This window comes from Aquarana catesbeiana, linkage group LG06 (genome assembly GCF_042186555.1).
Source record: "Aquarana catesbeiana isolate 2022-GZ linkage group LG06, ASM4218655v1, whole genome shotgun sequence".
NCBI lineage: Eukaryota > Metazoa > Chordata > Amphibia > Anura > Ranidae > Aquarana > Aquarana catesbeiana.
Genome location: NC_133329.1, coordinates 343,163,182 through 343,187,934, shown reverse-complemented (window position 1 = coordinate 343,187,934; position 24,753 = coordinate 343,163,182). Strand labels below are relative to the sequence as shown.

At 43.0% G+C, this 24,753-nt stretch overlaps 1 protein-coding gene across 1 annotated transcript in view; it reads left to right on the top strand.

Moving 5' to 3' along the window:
- BBS5 (Bardet-Biedl syndrome 5) overlaps positions 1 to 23,935 on the top strand; it is a 34,871-nt gene extending 10,936 nt beyond the window's left edge. Inside the window, exons 6-12 of the mRNA XM_073633964.1 lie at positions 1,849 to 1,984; positions 2,741 to 2,836; positions 5,094 to 5,156; positions 9,391 to 9,525; positions 20,292 to 20,375; positions 22,389 to 22,412; positions 22,503 to 23,935. Of these exons, the coding sequence (XP_073490065.1) occupies positions 1,849 to 1,984; positions 2,741 to 2,836; positions 5,094 to 5,156; positions 9,391 to 9,525; positions 20,292 to 20,375; positions 22,389 to 22,412; positions 22,503 to 22,604 (640 nt within the window). The 3' untranslated portion in view covers positions 22,605 to 23,935. The remainder of the gene's footprint in view (positions 1 to 1,848; positions 1,985 to 2,740; positions 2,837 to 5,093; positions 5,157 to 9,390; positions 9,526 to 20,291; positions 20,376 to 22,388; positions 22,413 to 22,502) is intronic.
- The last annotated feature ends 818 nt before the right edge of the window (positions 23,936 to 24,753 follow it).

Below are 24,753 nucleotides of genomic sequence, written 5' to 3'. Positions count from 1 at the left end.
CCTTTTCAGTGCCCCCACAGCAAGCATCTTGCTATGGGGGCACCCGGGCCGAGTCACAGCTCTGTGTGTCCATTCAGACACAGAGCCCTGGCCCCACCCCTCTCTCTTCTGATCAGCTAACTGACTTTGATTGACAGCCATGGGAGCCAATGGCGCCACTGCTGTGTCTCAGCCAATCAGGAAGAGAGTCCTGGACGGCTAAGACACTCATGGACATTGCTGGAGAGAGATGGGGCTCAGGTAAGTAACTAGGGGTGCTGGGGGGCTGCTACACACAGAAAGTTTGCATTACGATAAACATTCTGTCTTTACAACTCCTTTTAATTATGTTAAACCTTATTCCACAGCCCCCGCCTAAATACTACAAAGCAGGGAGAGCTTGGTAGGAATTTTAGACAGGTAAAAAGCACTTGAAAAGGTAACCAGCAAATTTTAAAGATCTTCCTATTTGCCCAATTGTTTCTAATTTCCTGATTCTCTGAATCACTGACTCAAAACAAACATGGAGAAAGTAAAATCAGAGTAGTCCTAACCTCATAGCTGCATTTTTGTTCTGGCTAAGAAACTTTGAGACTAGAGGTCAACATTACAGCCAGGCAAACTATGTTTTCAGAATCAGATCCACAGAGTCAGGGCTCTTCTCCCATATTTCTTTTGGAGCAAGTTTTCATTAACCACCTGCTGACCAGCGATGTACCCATACATTGCTGGGCTTCAAGTGATCATACTGGAATGACGGGCATTATACCGGTACCATTTTTTAGAGCCAGCGGCCGGCTCTCTTGTAAAAGCATTTCTAGCAGCTAACTAGCCAAAGGATTGCTTTTACAAGCAGCGGGAGGGGGTGACCCCCCCTTCCGCAGCTTTCTTGGGCTCTTCTCTCCCACCTGGGAGTCCCGAGCGACCAGCCTGCGCTTCCGCTGGCTGATCGCTGAGCTGAACAAAGCCAAGGTCGGCTTTGATCGGCTATGGTAACCCGGAACGATGACCTGACATAACTTCCTGTTTACCCCAATGTCAACAAGCGCCATTTTAAAAAATCAAAAGCATTAGAAAACAAATGCTTTTAAGGAGGGATTTGGGGTCTTATAGACCCCAGATCTCTCCATAAAGAGTGCCTGTCATTTGCCTATTGCTGTCACAAGGATGTTTTCCATTCCTTGTGATAGCAATAAAGGTGATTATAAAAAATGAAAGCAACAGTGTAAAAATAAAACAAAATTTGTAATAAAAAGAAAATAAAGTGCCCCCATCCGCTTCTGCGCAAAGGGGAATTCATGCGTCGCCCCCACATGCACGCAAACAGCGATTGTCCCACACATGTGAGGTATCACTGTGAAAGTCAGATCATGAGCAGTCATTCTAGCACCAGAACTCCTCTGTAAATCTACAGTGGTAACCTGTAAAGGCTTTTAAAACCTTGCCTATGAATAGTAAAATTTACGCCGATTGTTGCCATTCAAGGGGCGTGCCCAATTTTAAAGGGTGACATGTTTGTTATCTATTTACTCAACGTGACATCATCTTTTATATTTTACACAAAAAAAAATGGGTTATGTATTGTGTTTGATAAATTAGTGAGTTCCCAGGAATCTACATCACCTGCAGGTTTTAAGTATAGCACATGGAAATAGATGGCTGTCTAAAACCACTATGAAAGAAGAGAATATGGATTTAAGGAAATGCTTTTGGCTGCAAGCTAAATGGTTAGGAAATTGATGTATACTTTGTAAATGTTGTAAGATAACTTTCAGAATGGAATAATTTTTATTTTCTAAGTAAGGATGACCCCTAAAGAAGAAATAAATGTGACCATTTAATTGTAATAATTGTTCTTTTTTGTTGCAGAGCATATGAAACATCCAAAATGTATAGAGATCTCAAACTAAGAGGAGCATTGATTCAGAATAAACAGCTAAGACTCCTTCCCAAAGAACAAGTTTATGATAAAATCAATGGAGTGTGGAATCTATCCAGTGATCAGGTGACACAACATGAGGAAGCCTTTTTTTTTTTGGGGGGGGGGGGGGGGGCAAGCTGAAAGTGATAGCATTAGTGATAGCTAGTTGTGCGCTTGTTTTTGAAACTGGTACTTAGAAAGCGTTGGTGGAATGCGGAACGCGAGGGTAAAGAGTACAGTCAAGTGTGATCTCCAGTTCTAAAGTGAAGTTCTCTAACATTCTGGGTATCCCTATAAATCCCGGGAGTGGTAAAAGAGAATGCAAAGGATGAAAGTGCCACAAGTCTAGTGTAAATGTATTAATCTTGACACATCTGACAGTAAAGCCAGTGCATTCTGTGAGCTCACAGCTTTCCCCTGATAGTGCTTGACTGTGCTGGCAGTGATCGAAGGAAATGCTGGAGAATAAAAAAGATTGATGATTAGTGTACATTGCAGTTCAGGCTCCAATCTGCTGTCAGAGACTCAGAATGCCAGCATCCATGATGTCACTCTTATCTAGGTGTGCGCATCAGATGTAAGGCTGTAAGGTGATCACTTATTGCATGTTCTTTCCATTGTTTTACCACTTTTTAATTCTTTTAGTTAGCTTTTTTTTATTCTGGTGTAGTGAGTTGCGAAAGAAAGCGGACCTTGCATTTTCATGCATGGTTCGCTTTAGGCTGTGTATTTATCTGTTTCCCTGGATTTTAGTGATAATATATACAACTTATTTTTTTAAACAGCCATTGCTGCTTTTTCCTACTTTTTCAAGTTTACAGGCATTTTATTTCTTCAAAGGGTAACCTTGGCACTTTCTTTATAACCAACGTCAGAATTGTGTGGCACGCCAACATGAATGACAGCTTTAACGTCAGCATTCCTTACCTGCAGATTGTAAGTTTTTCAAATGTTGTCAATTTTATTTTTATGGTTCACATGAAATTGCACAGGCTAAAAAACAGCTTATGGTCTTTGCAGATTTTTATTTACTAATGTGCAAGTTACTTTACTATGCATTTTGCATAGTTTTCACTGTTTTCTAAGATTAAAGCAGACCTTAAACCTCCCTGCCCACTTACCATTATTGCACTTTTCCTCCCTGTCAGAACTGGACATTATTTTAGCGACATTTCTTGATATGTCCAGGTTTCAGATCTAGGAAAGAACGATGCCCCACTCGCCTGCAGCCACCTGGTATCCCAATGTCATGCATCCCAGGAGTCTCAGGGTACTCTACATTGCATGAACCAATGAGTGTCATCAGAGGGCATGTTTTCTCTTACTGACTCCTCCAGCCTGCTCCCTGATGAAACTCCAAACACATGCACATAATCAGGGCGCCAACTGCAAGTACCCAGACGAGACAGTGGCCCACTGATTACATAAGTAAGTAAAGAAGATGGAGGTGTGGGGCCTCGCATGCAGAAGCAGATCGCGGGACTGCAGCAGGACAACACTGGATTTACTAGACTTGTGAGTATTAATTTTGAGGATAACCCGGTAAACCAGGTAAGGGGTTAAGGAGTAAAAAATATACACAAGGGAGAGGGCTAAAGTTCTTCTTTAACCACTTCAGCCCCGGAAGATTTTTCCCCCTTCCTGACCAAAACGCTTTTTACAATTTGGCACTGTGTCGCTTTAACTGACAATTGCGCGGTCATGCAATGATGTACCCAAACGAAATTTGCGTCCTTTTTTCCCACAAATAGAGCTTTCTTTTGGTGGTATTTGATCACCTCTGCGGTTTTAATTGTTTGCGATATAAACGAAAAAAGACCTAAAATTTTGAAAAAAAATGATATTTTTGAATTTTTGATATAAAAAAAATACAATGAACTCAATTTTAGTCATACATTTAGGCCAAAAGGCATTCACTCACATGTCTCGGGGAAAATAAAATTCAATAAGCGTATATTTATTGGTTTGCGCAAAAGTTATAGCATCTACAAACTAGGGTACATTTTCTGGAATTTACGCGGATTTTAGTTTATGACTGCCTATCTTGTTTCTTGAGATGCTAAAATGGCAGGGCAGTACAACCCCCCCCCCCAAATTACCCCATTTTGGAAAGTAGACACCCCAAGGAATTGGCTGAGAGGCTTCTAGAGCACATTAAAAATGTAAGTTTTTTTGTCATAAGTGATTGAAAAATGACAAAAAAAAAACAATTTACACAAAGTTGTCACTGAAATGATATATTGCTCAAACATGCCATGGGCATATGGGAAATTACACTCCAAAATACATTCTGCTGCTTCTCCTGAGTACGGGGATACCACATGCGTGGGACTTTTTGGCAGTCTATCCGTGTACAGGACCCCGAAAACCAAGCACCGCCTTCAGGCTTTCTAAGGGCGTTAATTTTTAATTTCACTCCTCACTACCTATCACAGTTTCGGAGGCCATGAAATGCCAAGATAGCACAAAACCCCCCCAAATGACCCCATTTTGGAAAGTAGACACCCCAAGCTATTTGCTGAGTTGTGTGAGATCTATGCATGTATGTATATAATCTTTTTTCTGTTTAAAAAAGAGCTGTACCACGGTAAATGATATCATGCGTATAGAGGAAATGCTAGCTATGGATAATGATACATTTCAGAAGTATAAAATCTTATGGTTTGTTTGGCTCGACTTCTCCACCTCTGATACCCTAAAAGACATGTTGTCACCTAACAATAACTCAGAAACTGCACCGCTATAAGCCATCCACAACTTAGTCTGAAGAATTTACTCAAGCTCTCCCTCTTCTTTCCTTCCTAGGCCTTTTCGGGCCTATGCTTTTTTCTCTTTTCCTTCAGTTATTTTTGCTCTTTCTTTTTCCTTTTCCTTTGGGCTATTAATCTTTTATATTAACTCAATATGTGTTGTATCTATATACAAGATACCTAATCTCAACAGTATGATAAATGCAATATCGTATCCTCTGTCAACGATACGTTCCTAGCAATTGATGAGAGGGTATCCCTCTATTGTTGTCTTTTTGTTCTAAACAATAAAGATATATTGGTCTCTAAAAAAAAAAAGAGCTGTAACAACAAAAACTGGCAATGGTATGAGAGTATTCAGGTTTAGTTGTCTGTTATGTGCGCTTTTTAGTGAAATATTAAGATATTATTAAATGACTCTTTTATTTCCTTTCTCTATATAGCGCTCCATTAAGATCAGAGACTCCAAGTTTGGTTTAGCACTGGTTATTGAAAGCTCCCAACAGGTAATAAATGTTTTAAAGTGATTGTAAAGCTTGGCTTTTTTTCTGTTTAGAATAACAAACATGTCATACTTACCTGCTATGTGTAATAGTTTTGCACATAGCAGCCCCAATCCTCCTCTTCTGGGGTCCCCCAGCAGTGCTCTGGGCTCTGAGCCTCCATTGTCACAGTGGGCCAAGGATCTCCTCCCCACATCTGCTGTCACAATTTAAAAAAAAACGTGTCTGTGTGAGGCATTGCCCACCCGGCCACGTCATTCATTCACAGAATTCTTTGAATGGGAGAGCTGCAACTACCGTCAGCCATTGCTGCTGATGGCTTGTAGTTCTCAATTACAGGAAGTCCCCGAGGTCCGAACACAATGGGGACTGTAGGTTTGTTCATAAGTCAGAGTTGTTCGTAAGTCGCAACACTGCATTTGTAAGTGTAACTACCGGTAGGAACACTGCATTGGTAAGTGTAACGTCCGCCTGCACATGGATGTGGGATGTTCCGGGCGCTTGTTATATTATCTGGGGCTCTTCTGGTCATGCAGTACGTGTAGTACTGCAGTATGGGATGTGTCCGGAGGTATCCAAGACTAGCGTGGAGCACAAGTGGCCGGCATTTGAGGCTGTTCATAAGTAGGAGTCGTTCGTAACTCGGTGAAAAGGAATAGAGTAAAACGGCGCTCTCGGGTTACAGCTATCACGTATATACAAATAATGAAGCAGTGGGACAGCAGTTTACGGATAGTGTTTAGCCACTGTATGGTAAACAGTGACACTACACAATGGTTAGAAACGATATAAAAAAAATGATATAAAAACAGTTGGAATCGGGTATCAAAGTACAAAGGAATTAAATCTGTCCACAGAGGGCTGCCAGTTCGGAGTGAGAATGAACAAGAACTCTGGAATGGAGAAACAAAAAAGAACAGCGCCCTCTAAGTGCAGTATACAGGCTGGTTTAATCTATAAAAAAGGTATTAAAAACACTCACAAAGGTGAAGAAACAATGGGCATGAATTGTCATCCGCTCCCGATGGCCGGGTGAGAGTGGGGGAGGTCTGTGAGATGTGGCGGTGGCTGTGTCTCCTGGATCGGATCCTATGCCGGTCACACCGCTGGTTCACTCTGCTGTCCGGTGAATAGGAGAGAGGATCGGTGTTTTTAAAAAAATGGATCCCTCTGTGCCTGTCCTGCAGCACGGAAAGCCAGCAGAAGTGGGGGGTGGGAGAGCCGGCTAGTAGCTGCAGGGCAGGCGATACCTGGGCATTAGGCAAGTGGGGGGCACTGGAAGGGGGGTCGAAGCAGCACTGGGGGGTATGTCTTTTTTTACAGTTCGATCCCTCTGTGGCTGCCCTGCAACACAAACAGCGGGTGGGAGGGCAGAGGAGCAAATCTGACAGCTGAAGGACAGCCACAGAGGGATCAGAGTTTGCGAGGGGGGGATCGGTGCTGGTGTCAGGGGGATTAGAGCAGGTACGGTAACGCAGTGTTAGGGAGAGTTGGAGTGAGGGTGGGGGGCACATTAGATGTCGGCATAGGCAGGTGGAGGGGCAGAAGATAAAGCAGCAGAGCCGTGGCAGCAAGGGGGTCACATTTTAGTTAAATTGCTCTGATCAGTGACCTATTAGCCACTAATCAAAGCTATCAGTTTATTCAGCAGCGTCTGCTAAACAATTATGTTATAAGTTCATGGTCACTGAAGTGACCATGAGCTTATAGCAGAAGGAGAAATGAGGTCCCTACAGTGTATGGACTTTGGCACCTGGGGGCAGTGTTGTAGGTACGTAAGCCATACGGACCTGGCAGTGAAAGGGTTAAATTATAAGGTACATAAGGATAATTTAATATGTTTAGTTCTCATGCACACTAGAACTCTAAAAACGCTGCACAAAAAAAGCGAATGTTTTAGCGTTTTTTGCCGGCGTTTAGCAGTGTTAACTTAGTGTGTAAGGTATGTTTTTAGTAGCTGAAGCTTTAAGGATCAGGGCCGCTGGCATCCTTAACCAGTGAATAGCTATTTGTTTAGGAGGGGGCCGGGAATCCGGCCCCCATGTCCTTAACAGCTGATAAGTCATCAGCTGTCAGAGGGCTTCCCCGCTTCCCCTCCTCTCATGCTCGTCTCCAGGATTTCTCCAGAGCCTCTCCCATCCTCTGAAACTCGCTATCGCCACCTGTCTGGCTATCCCCTACTCTTGCTACCTTCAGGCGATCCCTGAAAACTCATCTCTTCAGGAAAGCCTATCACGCCTCTAACTAATCTTTTACCACTTCCATCAGCTCATTCCCCACAGTTACAACCTTTTGTACCACCTGCCCCACCCTATTAGATTGTAAGCTCTTCTGAGCAGGGCCCTCTTAATCCTCCTATATCTTATTGTTTTATAACTGTATTGTCTCCCTTTTATATTGTAAAGCGCTGTGTAAACTGTTGGCGCTATATAAATCCTGTATAATAATAATAAAAGCTGAATGTGATTAAAAAAAAACATTGCCGGCAATAAAAAAAAAATTGAAAAAATGGTGTGGGGTTCCCCCCAAATCCATATCAGACCCTTAGGTTTAGTATGAATTTAGAGGGGATTCCCCGAACCAAAAGTTTTTAATCTTTAACAAGGGGGCCCCCAGATCCTGCCCCCCCCTCCATGTGAATGAGTAGGGGTACATAGTACTCCTACTCATTCACCAAAAAAGTCAGTAAAGACACAACACACGTTTTGACAATTCCCGCCTTCTGATATTTCCTAATTAAGGGGCGAAGTCAAAGTGGCCCGCCAATTGTGACGTCACCGACCCAGCATGCTCCTGATTGATAATGTCACAAAGGTGGCGTGACCATCCGGTGACATCACCTGCCAGCTCCGCTCCTTGGTTAAGAAATGTCAGACGGCGGAGCAGGCAGCGGGAGCCTTCGACTGGACCAGAGGATTCTCTTTCTTTTTTTCGGGTGTGGCGGTGCAGCGGGCATCGTGATTGACAATGGATCTACACCAGGGAACATTTTTTTAAAAACATATTTTAATAAAGGAATTTAACCCAATTTGTGTTGTGTCTTTACTCACTTTTTACACTTTATTTTTTTTGGTGAATGGGTATACCATGCTTATTCACAAAGGGGGGGGGGGCAGGATCTTGGTGGCCCCCTTGTTATAGGGGCTTCAAGATTCCAATAAGCCCCACACCTGCAGATCCCCACAACCACCAGCCAGGGTTGTGGGGAAGAGCCCCTTGTCCCCACACCGTTTTTTTTTTTTTTTTTTTTTTTTTTGGCATGGGATTAAAATCCATACCAGACCCAGGTCTAGCATCAGAGCTCCTGAAATGTAGCTATCCTCCCGGAGCTCTGTAGAACTGTGAGATGTAATTTTAAGAGATAAGTCCGAGAGGTATCATGCACACTGGTGGACAAAGTGGCTAAATTCCTGGAGTTTCCTGGGCTTTAAAAATTGTTAGCTGAAGTTGGGCTTTAAGGTGGAACTACAGCCTGTATTATGTTTGGTGGGGCTTTGCAATAATGGGTATTTTTTTTTTTTTGTCTTTTTACTTAAAGCAGAACTGAACTGTATCTGAGCGCCACAATCTGAAAATGCCATTTAATTCTTTTTTAAAATTCAAAGCAAACTCTCCAATCCATCAATGTCTCCATGCTTTATTTTGTTGAGAAATTACTTTGAAAAAATCCCCCTAGCATTTTTAGTAATGGCCATTTTGAGTAAGGGCAGATGACTAATGTAGCATTTCCTTCCTGAAATCCATCTGCAGACAGGAGGGTGTGCTTAGCTGGGAAAGGCCCTCCTCTTCTCCTCTGGATGAAAGAAAAAAATGCCCATAAAGACTCCTGGGATATATGACATTATTTTGGCCTAGGCCAAAAACCAGGAAGCAACTAAAGAAATGTAAAAAATAAAGTTTAAAACAAATATAATATACCTTCCTATTTATGAATGCTAGCAGCATATCGATTAAAAATGGTTAATGTTTATTGAGAGAATTTAGTTCCACTTAAAGTCCATTTAAAACTATCTAGGACTACCCTGTACACAGGGTGACAATGCTGCTATGTGATTTCACTGTACAATAAACCTGTTAGAGAGGTGGACTCAAAATGACAACTGCTGTTTTTAATGCCTTATATGTATTTATTTATTTTTTGGCCATAATTACACTAATTGCCAAAGAAAGCTGCAGTAATCTTGAAATGTAATACTATGTCATATTATCATGTTATTTGTCTTCTCTTGAAAATCAGAGCGGTGGTTATGTACTTGGCTTTAAGATTGATCCAGTAGAGAAACTTCAGGATTCGGTAAAAGAGATAAACTCTCTGCACAGAGTCTACTCTGCAAGTCCTATATTCGGAGTTGACTATGAAATGGAGGAGAAGGTAATTTTTCAAACAACTTGTCAAGTTTATTAAAACATTTTGTACAAGTATGCATTTTAAAAGGCTGCAATGGACTGAGGTTTGGATGTCACATGGTCACATCTGTAAAAATATTGGCATGTAACCGATAAACAAAAAATGTCCTTCTTAAAGGATAAGTTCACCTTTTGTAACATGTTACACCCATATTCAGGGTGTAACATGTTGCAAATGCACTGGTTCCCACACCCACCCAAGTCCCTTTTTTTGACAGCAGCTTCTCCTCTCGCTAGCTGTTACAAACTAAAAAAAATGCAGGGCCGCGTTATTCATTCACAGTTCTCGAACTACCAGAGCGCTGTTGATTGCTCCTGGTGGTTCACTAAGTTTCCTGTCAGAGTGTAACTGCCTGCTCATATTGGGGGTATGGGCAGACAGGCAGTCTGCAGGACAGTGGCATTGCACCCATGATCTGCTGATCGTGGGTGCAATGCTTTATAGGTCCCTAACAAAAATATATATATAATATCTTTTTTTTTTTTTGCCTAGAAAGAGAAATGTGCCTTTTACTATTTGTAAAAGTGAACTTATCCTTTAAGAACAGCTAGTGCAGAATAGGCACTTTCTATACACAGCTCTTTAACGTGGAGCAAAAGTCTCAGTTTAAGAAACTGCAAGCAAGCAGGCTCTTTATTGCAGTAGAGACATGTCTCTTCTGTAAAGAATTAAACCTACACTGACCAATTGAAACGGCCACAGCCTGACACCCAGAACTATCTGGGCAGAAGATGTTTGGTGTGGGTGAGAGACATCAGACCCCTGCCAAGAGAGCGTGGGACTGGAGGTTGGCTGCGTGGGCATTAGGCGCTTCTTTGTGGAAGCCAGGGAGAGTGTCCCTGTATTTTCCATAGAAGAAAGAACCAGATTTTATTCTGGGCTCCAGAGGCAGATTGCCACAGGAACATTGAAAGGGTTATTTAAGGTACAGGACAGCAAGTTGGGGTTCAAATCCAGGTGACAGCATGCATACTTTAAAGCTGAACACTTTTCTTACCTTTAGTCTTGCACAGTTGAACAGACTCCTCTCCTGTACTAAAATTGCTCACTCAGATTTCACTGCACACTGTGAGTTTTGTATAGTATACATTACAAGCTGCAGCAAAACAAATATAGTTTAAAGGATAGCTTTTTAAGAACGGAACTCCCCTCACTTTGGGACAATTCTCCTAATTTCATGTTGCGTCTCTGTGGCATGACATGGAGGGATATTTCCCCAATGGTATACAAAGCAAAAAAATAATCTGGCAGGGTTGTAATCTTTCCATACTCTATTTAACACTATAAAAGGTTTGCTAATGCGTAAACTTTAAGGTTAGATTTAAAAAGAAGTATGAGTTTTTTTTTCTGAATCCTACTTACCTAGGTGGCTGTGCTGCATCTGTTCCCGACTCAGGAGACTGTCAGTCATGGGCTCTTTGCTCCGCCCCTCCTCGCTCATTGGAGCGCTGGGCTGTGGAGGAGGCGGGAGTGGCCAGCTCAGGCTCTCAGTGGCTCGCTGAGAGGCTGAGCCGGGTGCCGGTCCAGGGTTGTGGATGGATCCCAACTTTATTGTCACGATCTTGCCGGAGCCTGGACCGGCTCTGTGATGGCAGCCGACAGTGGGCTTTAGCCCACTGTCTGCTGAAAAATGGATCACAGGAGTGGAAAAAGGAACTGCACTCCTGTTATCCCAAACGAGCTTTGGCTGTACTTCTCCTTTAAGCCCCTTTCCCTTCAGGCCCTATCACACACACCCCTGTTATTCGGCTGTCACTTATTCGAGGGCTTCTCTGAGTAGTAGTGATTCATGCATTTGTGCGTTCAATGACAATGTGTCTGCGGCTCATAAATAAATAAATTGAGTTTTATTTTTTTTAAAAATGCAGGAAGAGAGCTCAGTGACATGACCTGTGAAAGTTGAAAAAAGGAGGGGTGTGGAGGCACCAACTGTGGTAGCTTGTTTATGCAAAAATAAAAGTTAGTGTAACAATTACACTTACTGGTTCACAGGGTGGAGGTGTTTCAGTTTCCATCTCAAAGAAACACCTCCACCCTGCGAACCAGTAAGTGTAATTGTTACACTAACTTTTATTTTTGCATAAACAAGCTACCACAGTTGGCGCCTCAACACCCCTCCTTTTTTCAACATTGATTATCAACAGAGGTAATGGACACCCTCTGAGGATGGCTGCCTCCTCATTCTAGAATTTACCTGCCTTATTTTAATGTGCTATTATAGCTACCATTGTACTATTTACCTTAGACATCACATGTTGCGGAGCGCTGGAGACCCCCCCTTTTGTTTGACCTGTGAAAGTGACCGGCCTCTCCTCCAATCATAAAGCTTGCTGGGGCAGATTTACTAAAGCTGGTGCATACAGAAAGTGGTACAGCTCTGCATAGTAACCAACCAGCTTCCAGGTTTTATTGTCAAAGCTTAATTGAACAAGCTAAAGTTAGAAGCGGATTGGTTACTATGCAGCGCTGCACCAGATTCTGTGTGCCCCAGTTTTAGCAAACCCCCCAACCCCCCCCCCCCCCTTTTGTGCTGACTTTTCAGTCCTGAATCATAGATGATTGACTTATTTTAGAAACAATTAATTTAGTGGAACTATGTGTAACACTACAAATGACATGTGCTGCAGTCTGTCAGGACATTTTTTTTCTGTGTTCTCTCATAATATAGTTTTAGCACCCATTGATCCTGCTAACAGATATGTTATTTTGCCATTTCTTTGTGGAATGACAACACTGTTCTACAGTGAAATTGCACAGCAGAGCGGTCACCCGAATGAGGGTATTCTAATGCATACACACAATCGGATATTCCGACAACAAATGTTGGATGTGAGATTGTTGTTGGAAATTCCGACCATGTTTGTACGCTCCTTCAGACATTTTTTGTCGGACTTTTCGACAACAAAAATTTGAGAGCTTGTTCTCAAATTTTCTGACAACAAAATCCGTTGTCGGAAATTCCGATCGCTTGTACACAATTCCAACGCACCAAAGTCCACCCATGCTCGGAATCAAGCAGAAGGGCCGCACTGGCTATTGAACTTCATTTTTCCCGGCTCGTCGTACGTGTTGTACGTCACCGCGTTCTTGACGTTCGGAATTTCCGACAACATTTGTACGACCGTGTGTATGCAAGACAAGTTTGAGCCAACATCCATCGGGAAAAAAAACATGGATTTTGTTGTCGGAATGTGCGATCGTGTGTACGCGGCATTGGGTAGATGTGTAGTTTTAAATGAACTTGAAATAAACAATACATTAAAGTCCAACTCTGTTAACACTTTTTATCCAAATACAGCACCAGTTTTCCTATTAGATAAAAGGTTTAACCCAATCAATAAAAGCTGACCTTTGTAAGCACCGCTGTCAGTGTTATGGGGTTTGCCCCAATCTCCCCATAACTGGAACTTTTGCTGGACAGCTTGGTCTGTATGTAAATGTGAAAAAGAAAAAAACTCTGGTGTGTGATTTTACAGAAGGAACTTGTATACTGCATACTATTATTACACGTAGTATCCACATTCCAGAACACAATATTTTCCCAATAGTCTGTATGTATATGTATATGTATATATATATATATATATATATATATATATATATATATATATATATATATATATATATATATATATATATATATATATATATATGACATCACATACTCTTTGTTTTTAACTGCATAGGGGGCTTAGAGAGGTGTGTGGGGGTGTGAAAACTGATCTTCTCAGTGAATGGCTGTGCTGGAAGACATGTCAGCACAAGTCTGACCATTGGACGACGGGCAGGCCATGACCTCAGCACAGCCAGAAAACTGACTAGCTGAAGTGGATATGCTCTCCTTTCTAGTGTGGTCAGTTTGAAATAGGAAAGCAGAGGGACTGGCAGAATCACCAGGTATTTCACACAAAGAAATTAATAGAAAGAGAACAGGATACCATTTAACACAAGTACATGGTACAGCAGGCACATATCAGGAATATGAAATGTTGGAGTAACATATTCTTTAAGATTACAAACAGTAAGGAGAACGTAAGCGAGCGGAGAGAAGAGCGGAGATCAAGGGGCCTACACCTTCTAAGGAGGTTCACAAAAGTTAAGCATCAATCTATAGAGGATGTCAGTAGTCCCAATAAATCCTACACCTTCCTACCCTGGTTTCCCATGGGCTCATTCACATGTGCAACAACCCTTGCCGTACTTCTGAAAAGCAATCTGTGGTGGTTTGTTACTTAGAGGATTTTGATAGGTGGTAAGGAGGCGATATGTCGCCTCCTCATTGTCTGATTTAACCCTGTAAATGCCGCACCACTAGGCTGCAGTCACATGCACTGGTTTTACTGCCCCCTGTCCGCATGTGTGAACTGATGTGGTGATTTCTCTATACGCTACGCGTCATCCATGTCTCCTGCGCTAATAAAGCACCCTTTCAGCCTTTTGGTATAATGCATCTTAGTACACCCTTGTTTCCCGAGTAAAACAGTCATAACCACAGTCCTCACATCCTTAGCTCCACAGGCAGATTTGTCTCAAAAGCCTGTATTTTGTTTATTTAGAGTACTTAACAATAGAGCTTGATGGCTTCATAATCCGCCAGTCAAGCACAGGCATTCCTTCAAACAGGAGGAGTTATATAAAGCTCAACCAATGAACAATAACTAGGGGAGTTTATGGGTGTGTCTGGGCAGGGGCAGTGTGTAGGATTTCCTGCCCCCTGTCCGTGCTCTTTAGCTACAGATAGAAACCACATGGCTGGCCTAAGATCTCATGAACACTGTCCCCGACCACAACGCACACAAAGACTCCTGTTTTTACTGTTGGCGTGAATCCTTATTCAGCATTGTTCAGAGAACAACGCATACCTGGATTATACTACCATTCCAGGGCCGTATTAACATAGGGGCTATTGGAGCTGCAGCACCAGGCCCCTACCATAATTTAGGCCGTGGCTGGCCAGATTCACTGTCAGTATTATTTTCTGTCACTTGTAAACACAGAAGCCCGGGCCGGCGCTGTTCCCTCAGAACCTCCCAGCACAGCACTCGGACACAGAACCAGCCTGGTGCTCAAATACCGATGCCCCCTGCTGGACGATCTCACTGCTGGCTGCTGTAGCTGTCCAATGGAGGAGAGGTAGAGCCACAAATGGACTGTGTGGGAGGCTGAGACTGAGTGCTTCCGAGGTGAGGTGTGTGTGTGTGTGGGGGGGGGCGTTTTTGCAAAGGGGAGGGGGGGGTCCGTTTGTGCAAAGGTGAGGGGAGGTCGGGGGGGGGGGGGGTCTGTTTTTTTGCAAAGGTGAGGGCAGTGGAAAAGCAGGACTCAAAGCTAAAGCAGCAGAATGCAGAAATTAGCTGGTGAGGGAGGGTTAGGAAGTGGCTGAAGAGATCTGTGAGAGGAGAGAAGGGTGCAGAGGTGAGCTTTGGATGTGGGGGCAGAAGTGTCCCCTGTGCATAGCAAACCTCTGAACCTAAATCCAGCGTTCTGTATATTATGCTCTTCGGAACCCAGCACTCTGTGTATTACGGTCTCCTGACCCCAGCACTCTGTGTATTATGGTCTTCTGAACCCAGCGCTCTGTGTATAACGCTGTCCTGAACCCAGCACTCCGTGTATTATACTCTCCTGAACCCAGCACTTTGTGTATTACACTCTCCTGAATCCGGCGCTCTGTGTATTACACTCTCCTGAACCCGGCGCTCTGTGTAATATACTCTCCTGAACCCGGTGCTCTGTGTATTACACTCTCCTGAACCCGGTGCTCTGTGTATTACACTCTCCTGAACCCAGCACTCTGTGTATTACACTCTCCTGAACCCAGCACTCTGTGTATTACACTCTCCTGAACCCAGCACTCTGTGTATTACACTCTCCTGAACCCAGCACTCTGTGTATTACACTCTCCTGAACCCAGCACTCTGTGTATTACACTCTCCTGAACCCAGCACTCTGTGTATTACACTCTCCTGAACCCGGTGCTCTGTGTATTACACTCCCCTGAACCAGGCGCTCTGTGTATTACGCTCTTCTGAACACCATGTTATGCATTCCTGGTTTTATTGAACAATGTCCCTTTAAGACCCTCCCACTGTACAATTTAGCCACACCCACCATATGGCGCAGCGTGCTCCCCCACAGAAGGGGGGGGGGGTTCCTGCACCTATTCTCTGAGAAGAAAAGCCCTAGGCCCAACCGCCCAAAAAAAGAGCAGGCAGCGCATCGGAAAGCAATTGGCCGACAGGGAGAACTTTCCCCTGGCCTGACCGGTCCTGCATTCTGCATGTGCTACCTGGGCTGGGTGATGAGATTAATAATGGGCACCGCGGGCAGTCCTAATGGAAGCCTGGTATTCAGCTTCTGTAGTGTTGTGTTAGGTCTGCACAGCTGCGCCATTCAACCTCACCTCATGGCGTGCCACACACGGCAATGCAGGGCTTTTATAGAAGTCTGCGTCTTCCATAGCATTGGACCTGTGCTGTTGCACCCTTTCACCTCAGGGCACACGCCAACACACAGCCCTTAAGGCCCACCAAAATCCTCAGCACCAGGCCTATAATGCTCTTAATCTGGCCCTGTACCATTCCTGCTGGTGGGAGATTATCTGGAGAGACACGCCATAGCCCCTCCACTTGCTGATCAGACACACAGAGCGACACAAGCGTACATCCCCCCATAACCCCCCCATAACCAATAATGTCTTTGCAGAGTGAACACATCCCCCCCCCAGACGATCGTCTGTGCATTGCACAGGGGCCCTTCGCTGGCAGACATATCCCCACTCTGCAAACACTTCTCTGCAACCTCAGGAAGCTTTCCACTACCAAACGGGTCTCAACTGGTGTCAGTCTGCCCAGTCCGCTCCTTAGAGCGGCTGCAGGAGAACTAACACTGGGAGACACTGTGACAATTCATATTAAATACATCTTCATCACATTTCCACAACAGAACAAACCCTTAAACAGGTAAAGTCTAACAGACTACATCTTTGTTGTGACTTGGACCCCCACATGCTTCCCTTGATGACCTCCTGTGGAGTCCCCCCAAGACTATTTATATCTACTCCCTACTTTCCAAGATGCCCCACACTGGCATGGGCAAGGCTGGCACTTCTCACTATTACTATGTGGATCTCTAGTGGCTATCTAGGTGACTACAATGCCTACTATAAAGGGTCCTGTGACCTTATCCCATAACTAACTATGGTGACACCTTGTGGATAACCGGGGAACTACACCAGGAACTCCTGTGCCCCTAATTTATAATCTACGTTTTTAATATAATCAGAACAAATCCATCAGAATCCCATAACAAGAATACAAAATGCAAGTATTGAATAATGCAAATTATTAATTTGGACCACACAGGCACACCACTATGTATATGTGTGTGTGTGTGTGTGTGTGTGTGTGTGTGTGTGTGTATATATATATATATATATATATAATAATATTTAAGTGACACTGTCACTAAAAATTGCTAATTAAAGGAATGCCTATAAAGAGATAGTAAATACCTCTCCCTTTCTCCACACCACCGTATGTCACTATATTGAAAAGCAATAGCCACCCAAAGACTATTTAGAATCTGTCACTTCCAGGAGTGTCAGTTTCTTGACCCCTGCTGTGCCATGTGCCAGCCCCCTACATCCCTGCAGGGCACAGGAGTAACATTAGTGGGAAAAAGCTGGCACCTTTTTGAAGTTTGGATTCTGAAGAAAATTTGATTGGTAATTACTGTCGTTCATTATAGCAGCAAAAGAGATATATACTATATTTTTTGCATTGGACCCTTTTATTGGCAGTTTTGTTTTAGCAACAGAGTTGTTTTAAGTTGTCATCGTCCTTGTCCTCTTAAGTTCCCGGGGTGGCTTCTGTGTATTCTGTAAAACTGTTGGCACAGAAGCACATTGCTGTACTATGAATCATTTTAAAGGTCTTTTCAAGAATTATATATAGATGGTGGAACAGATTAGCTGTGTCATAAGTAAAATGACTTTGTGCAGTTCCACAAATTACTCATGGATTATTGTCACTCATGTTTGTTCCAGGACAGATTTGTTACACTGTTTGTTCAAAGAGTCAGCCAGTCCAAAAATATTTCAGTTACAGGTGAAGTCTGGTGGGTACTCCAGTTATAGGTTTTCTTGGCTGTGTTCCTGCCCACCTTTGGGCGATCTCACTCGTTCTGCAGCATTGTCCAGAATGTTAACTAAATGGAGAAGTACAGCCAAAGCTCATTTGGCTGTACTTCTCATATGGATCACAGGAGTGCAGTTTGTTTTGCACTCCTGTGACTCGTTTTTAAATATGGTTAGGATCCGCTGAGAGCCTGAGCCAGCGCTCCAGTGAGCGGGAGGGGTGCAGAGCAGACAGCAACGACTGACAGTCACCAGCTCTCTGCTCACGGAGCTCTGAGAACCGAGCGGTCGGCGGTGTTTGATCGTTCAGGTCTCAGTCTTGGAGCTGGCAGGGGACAGATGCAGCATCGTACCTTCATTCTATTAAATTAAGTCACAATCCACAATGAAATTGGAGGTCCAAATCACACTGATCTGCGTCTTTGAAACTGTGCTGAAGTAGCATGATTTCAAAGCTGCACTGGTGAACCAGGGCTAAAGCAGATCTTCAGCCAAAAACAAGAAGATAAACATGCTTACATTTTTTTTTTTGTATTAAAAAATGCATTTAATGATGTATTCATTTGTGTCTTTTATATCTGCCTAGAGTGCAGCATTAAATGTACAGTTTTTCCAGTGGTTTTGGGGAAAGGGGGGTTATTCATGCTCCATTTATAGAAGCCAGTGCTACAGTTTCCATGACTAAAACTGGATCTATAAATGGAGGATGGGTGCATGATTGATAGGTCTGTCTCTCCATCCTTAGATTGGATTTCATTCATAATGGCTTCTATAAATTGAGGAGCTGGCTAGAAAGGGGGAGCATAGTCGGGCATCTTCATGACCCCCTAGAGGATTATGGGGAGTGGGGGCATCTAAGGAGGAAGATTTTGGCAAAAGGAGGACACAGCAGCACAAAGGACATCTCGTTGAAGGTAAGTAATGCCCCTTGTGCGGAATACATGCATCTACAAAAAGTAAAATATCAATTTTGGGTGGACTGACCCTTTAATGTGTGATTTAGAATTGTGACATTGTGTTAAACTATGTAAAAGTAACTTCATCTACTTCTACCTTTTTATGTTGCTAACAGATAAACATTTATAAATCCAGGTACAAATTGTCTGACTGACCTACCGTGTTTCCCTACTGTGATTTTTGGGAAAGGCTGCAATTTAAGCCCTACCCCAAAAATAAACCCTAGTTTAAAGTGTTGGTAGAGTGTTGGAATCCACTCTGTTGCAGTAGTGTATAGTGTAGACTGTGTGTGTTTGTGTGATCTGATTGTGCCAAGTACCTTTGGAATAGCACCGTTCGGCGATCAGCTGTTCTCCTGCTGCTCTCCTCCCCTCCTCCCAGCTGTCAGTGTGTGATTTGCCCCCCCCCCCCTCTGCAGTGCTCAGAGCGAGGGGGAAAGGTCAGGCGGGCTAAGGAAGTGGCGAGTGGCACTCAGCTGATCTCCCCCTCTCCAAGCTGTCAGCGGGGATCTCGGGCCCCCCTCCCTCTGCAGCGCTCCGGCGGGCCATGGAAGTGCTGATCGGCGCTCAGCTGATCTCCCCTTCTCCAAGCTGTCAGTTGGGGATCTCGGGCCCACCTCCCTCTGCAGAGCTCTGGCGGGTCATGGAAGCGCCCAGAAGGTATGTGGCATGGTTGGATTGCAGAAACATACACAATTTGCATTGTGTGATACTGTAATGGAGTGGATTCTAGTATTTTACAAGCACTTTTACACAGGGGATTCCTGACAGGCAGGGAGGGAGAAGGGGGAGAGAAGACAGCACATGGCATGATAAGACCTACCCCGAAAATAAGCCCTACTTTGTCTTTTGTTGCCAAAATGAATATAAGACCCGGGCTTATTTTCGGGGAAACACATAGTTACATAGTTACATAGTAGGTGAGGTTGAAAAAAGACACAAGTCCATCAAGTCCAACCTATGTGTGTGATTATGTGTCAGTATTACATTATATATCCCTGTATGTTGCGGTCATTCAGGTGATTATCTAATAGTTTCTTGAAGCTATCAATGCTTCCCACTGAGACCACCGCCTGTGGAAGGGAATTCCACATCCTTGCCGCTCTTACAGTAAAGAACCCTCTACGTAGTTTAAGGTTAAACCTCTTTTCTTCTAATTGTAATGAGTGGCCACGAGTCTTATTAAACTCTCTTCTGCGAAAAAGTTTTATCCCTATTGTGGGGTCACCAGTACAGTATTTGTAAATTGAAATCATCATATCCCCTCTCAAGCTTCTCTTCTCCAGAGAGAATAAGTTCAGTGCTTGCAACCTTTCCTCATAACTAAGATCCTCCAGACCCTTTACTAGCTTTGTTGCCCTTCTCTGTTCTCGCTCCATTTCCAGTACATCCTTCCTGAGGACTGGTGCCCAGAACTGGACAGCATACTCCAGGTGCGGCCGGACCAGAGTCTTGTAGAGTGGGAGAATTATCGTTTTATCTCTTGCGTTGATCCCCTTTTTAATGCATGCCAATATTCTGTTTGCTTTATTAGCAGCAGCTTGGCATTGCAATACACGATATTCATATTATGTAAACTCTTATACCAAGAATCCGATTTTATTTGATTTACATTGTAACACTGTATTCATGTTTTTCAGCCACAAGCCCTGGAGGAGCTGACTGTAGAACACATTCAGGATGATGTGGAAATTGAAGCTGATGAACACACTGATGCTTTTGTGGTAAGGCTACATTTCCATTGGGAATAAATACATTGTTAATTGTGATTTCTATGTGTTATGTGATAAAAGTGATGTTTCATATTCCCATCGCACACGTTCCTGGTAAATGCTCTAAAGGTTTGGGTGCTGCAGCAACAACCCGCTGGATACTGGTTCAAGTTACAATGTAGATACTTGCCAGCACACCAAAGATCAGCACAGGATGGCGTCCAAACGGTTTAGTTTATTGCGTGATCACAACACAAAAAGGTGCAACGTTTCTGAGTCACGCAGGACCCCCTCGTCAGGTCCTTGTGATAAAAGTGATCTGGCCACTTTTGAGTGAACACAGTTGAGACAAAAGCAATATACAACATACTAACAATATACCCAAATAGCTGACACTTTGTGGAGTTAATCTCTATTCCCTTGCAAGACAACAAACCAATGAGGGAACATACTGAATGTGAATTTTCAGGGAGGATCATGACTTAGGCCCCTTCAGACAGACGGACCCAATCCGACCGTTTTTTAGGCGGACCTGATCTGACCATCAATTGCCCTCTATGGTCGTGGCTAAAAGTTTTGAGAATGACACAAATATTTATTTTCCCAAAGTCTGCTGCTCCAGTGTTTTTAGGTCTTGTTGTCAGATGTTACTATGGTATACTGAAGTATAATTACAAGTATTTCATAAGTGTCAAAGACTTTTTTTTGACAATTACAATAGGTTTATGCAAAGAGTCAATATTTGCAGTGTTCTTTTTCAAGACTTTTGCAATTTACCCTGGCATGCTGTCAATCAACCTCCGGGCCATATCCTGACTGATGGCAGCCCATTCTTGCATAATCAATGCTTAGAGTTTGTCAGAATTTGTGGGTTTTTTTGGTTCACCCGCCTCTTGAGGATTGACCACATGTTCTCAATTGGATTAAGGTCTTGGGTGTTTCACATACACTGCACTTTTGCAATGGGCATATTGGCACTTAAAAGATAAGTTCACCTTTATACAAAAAATAATAAATGCATTTTTTTTTCAGGTAAAAAAATGACCATTTATTATTTTTGTATTAGGAGCCTGTAAAGCATGATCAGGAAATCACTGATGCCATGCAGATCTCCTGCACACTGTCAGTGTATCTGCTTACTTGTACCTCCCGTACGACAAAGCCGATACTCGCTGACAGGAAGATTCAATGAACTACCTCAGCACTCCACAGCACTGTGGTAATTCATTGAGAACTACAAGCCGACAGCCGTTAAGGCTGTCAGGACTTGTAGTTCATTCATACACAGAGCCCACATTGCCACGCTGCTTTCAAAAACTGGCAGCCAGTACTGAGAACTTCTCCCCATACTGCTGCCACAGGGAGGGGGCAGTGGCTGTAGCACTGGAAACATGTAAAATGTTCCCAAAGGTGAACTTATCCTTTAAAAAAAGGGTTATTAGGTTGCATTTGCACTAAATCACAGTGCATATGTGGCTTTCCTGCAGTTTAGCTGCACTGAAGCATAGACTGCTATTATATCCTGCAGGTTAGGTGCGCTTTCTCAAAGTGCACCACACCCGCAAGATATATTTGAAATCTATGGGAAAGCACAGCTAACCCGCAGATGCACTGTGCTTCACCCACGGTGCGAGTAAACCGCAGCGCATCAGTGTGATGGCAGCCTTATAGGGGGCTCACGACAGTAAGGGCTCATTACCATTTGCGGTTTGGGGAGCCGTATAACCCTATAGCTCATTGTGGCCCACAACCCATTACCAAATCACTTAAGTGATTCTCACTCTTCAAAAGGTTGAGCACCCCCTGCTATAATTTAATGATCCCTATTGTGTCATAGTAACTGCCTTCTTTTTCATTTCCATCACTCACAGAAGCTTTAAATTATATGATTATATAAAAATTCAAAACAGAAGAGGCTAACTGTACAAATATATTTTTATTAATTCATATTATGTATTTACTGTTTTTTATTCTTTACTTTTGATGTAGTTTTATGTGTTTTACTCTTTGTTTTGCTGTTTACAGGCATACTTTGCAGATGGAAACAAGGTAGGTTTGTGTTGATTTTCTGCCTTTATAGCCCTATTGTAGTCTAACAAACTGACTCTTTTTTCTGCCCTTGATTGTAAATATTACCAGCAACAAGATCGTGAACCAGTGTTCTCTGAAGAGCTCGGCCTTGCTGTTGAAAAACTAAAAGATGGCTTCACTCTTCAAGGACTATGGGATGTCATGGGATGACACCCTTTACAAAGAACTGCTCAGTTACAAGAAAGTGGTCAGAGAACAAAAAGGCCATTCTTCAGGGTAATAGTCCAGAAAGGGACATTGTGCATTTTTCAACCATTTTTTTTTTTAGTTTCGATTAAGGCCATGAGCATTCCAGATCCCGTGTAGGTGTGTTTACGACTTACAGCTACCTCCTCTAATTATAGGTGACAGAATTAGATTAAAACAACTCTGCACTTGCTGTTTATTATGTAAGGTTGTGACAATGTTATTGCAGGCACTGAGGCGTTCCATCATATAATCACGGACCTTCCAGAGCTCCCAAGAAGTTCCAAAATCTGAGGTGCTGTAATATGCAAGGCTGACTTCCACTATTAAATTGATGATTTGCCTCATGATCAGCTGATCAATTTAATTGGTGGTCTCGTTGACCAATTGTGGGGTATGGGAGGGGTAGGACCATGTACTAACGTGGAAGTTGGTAGTTGCATGCTAAGTCCCTATGAGTTTTAGGGCTTCAGGTACCTTAATGATAATATTTAGTTATGCCTTTTACTAATATACATACGGAAGGTCGTTCCACCCCAGACTCATCCTTATCCAAGGGAAATACTGGTTGGTAGAATCACATGCTGAATAGTTTCAGGGACTTGATGGACTTGTTTCATAGGTTGGACTTGATGGACTTGTGTCTTTTTTCAACCTCACCTACTATGTAACTTTGTAACTATATGACACCAATATTAGATCGCAGTACAGGAGTTCCTGGTTTCCTCACTTTTTGAAGAGTCTCACCTCTCCTGCTGTATTTACTCTAAAATAAATGAAAGAACTGGAGATGGTGACACCTTGATTGATTGTGAAATGTGGCTGGAGTTGGGAACTTAGGTGAAGAAATCTTGCCATTTAATTTTCCTGAGAAGTAGCCCCCGTTCACACCGGTACCACTTGTCATGCAATTTGACAGTTCCAAATTGCATGACTATTCGCACCCTTATTGCCAGCAATGGAACCAACCGTTCATATCATCATGTCATTGTGACTTACATAGACTTCTGTTAAATGAGGTTGCAAGCCGCAATGAAATCGGCAGTGCAAATCTAAAAAAGTTATTAGTGGACAGAGCCTTTAAAATGAGAGAATATCTTTCTATATTTATAAGTAGTAGATGAGGGCATCTTGCATAGAACAAAAATGTTATGCTATATACTTTATTGTATTTTATGCAGGGAAATGTATACAGTTTTTTGCTAATTAATATGTGGATAATGTGATGTATATGTTGCTGTTTGTTATCTTTGCCTCTAAGAAATAAAATAAAACATTCTGTATGGTTTCATCCAGTATTGTATTGGTGTTATTTCACATGTTCATCCTTTTTCATGTAAGCTCCAGGTGCATCCATCTAAAGGAATTTGTATATATTCTAGAGCCTATTCAAACCAGGGCAGCGGTTGGTGTGCGATGTGATGCGATGACTGCAGTGCCAATGCGTCGATCACAGTGCACTGCACTCTTCAGTTTTTTAATTGTTTTTTTTAAACAAACATTATTGAAATGTCACACAGTGACATTTCACTAAGTTATGTTGGCTGTGTGGTGCAGGGCAGTGGAATGCCCCATACTGTGCTGCACTAAAAAAAAGTACAGGCGGTGTTCCGTCAGAATCGGCGACCCATCAGATTAGATGACAGAAGTGACTTTCCGTCAGTTGCGCATACGTCCACCGCTTCGAGATTTACTCATCTGACAGAACACCTGCAGTCAGAAGAAGCAGCAGCTGACATCTTAGTACACCCAGCTACGTCTTGAATTTCAGAGTAATTTTAGCAATAAAGTGAGCGTATATAAATAAATATAGTATAATGGCATCTGTGATGATGTTTGCATGTTACATTTTGAAAGAAGCTGGACGCCAACCTTTTAGGCTTTAAAATTTAACATCTAAACAGCATCACCGATGTCAATACACTACATTTATTTATATATGCTCACTTTATTGCTAAAATTACTGTGCAATTCAAGATGTAGCTGGCTGTAGTAAGATGTCCACTGCCTTCTTCTGACTGCAGGTGTTCTGTCAGATGAGCAAACTTGGTAGCAGTGGACGCATGCGCAGCTGACGGAACGTCACTTCCGTTGCCAAATCTGACGGGTCATC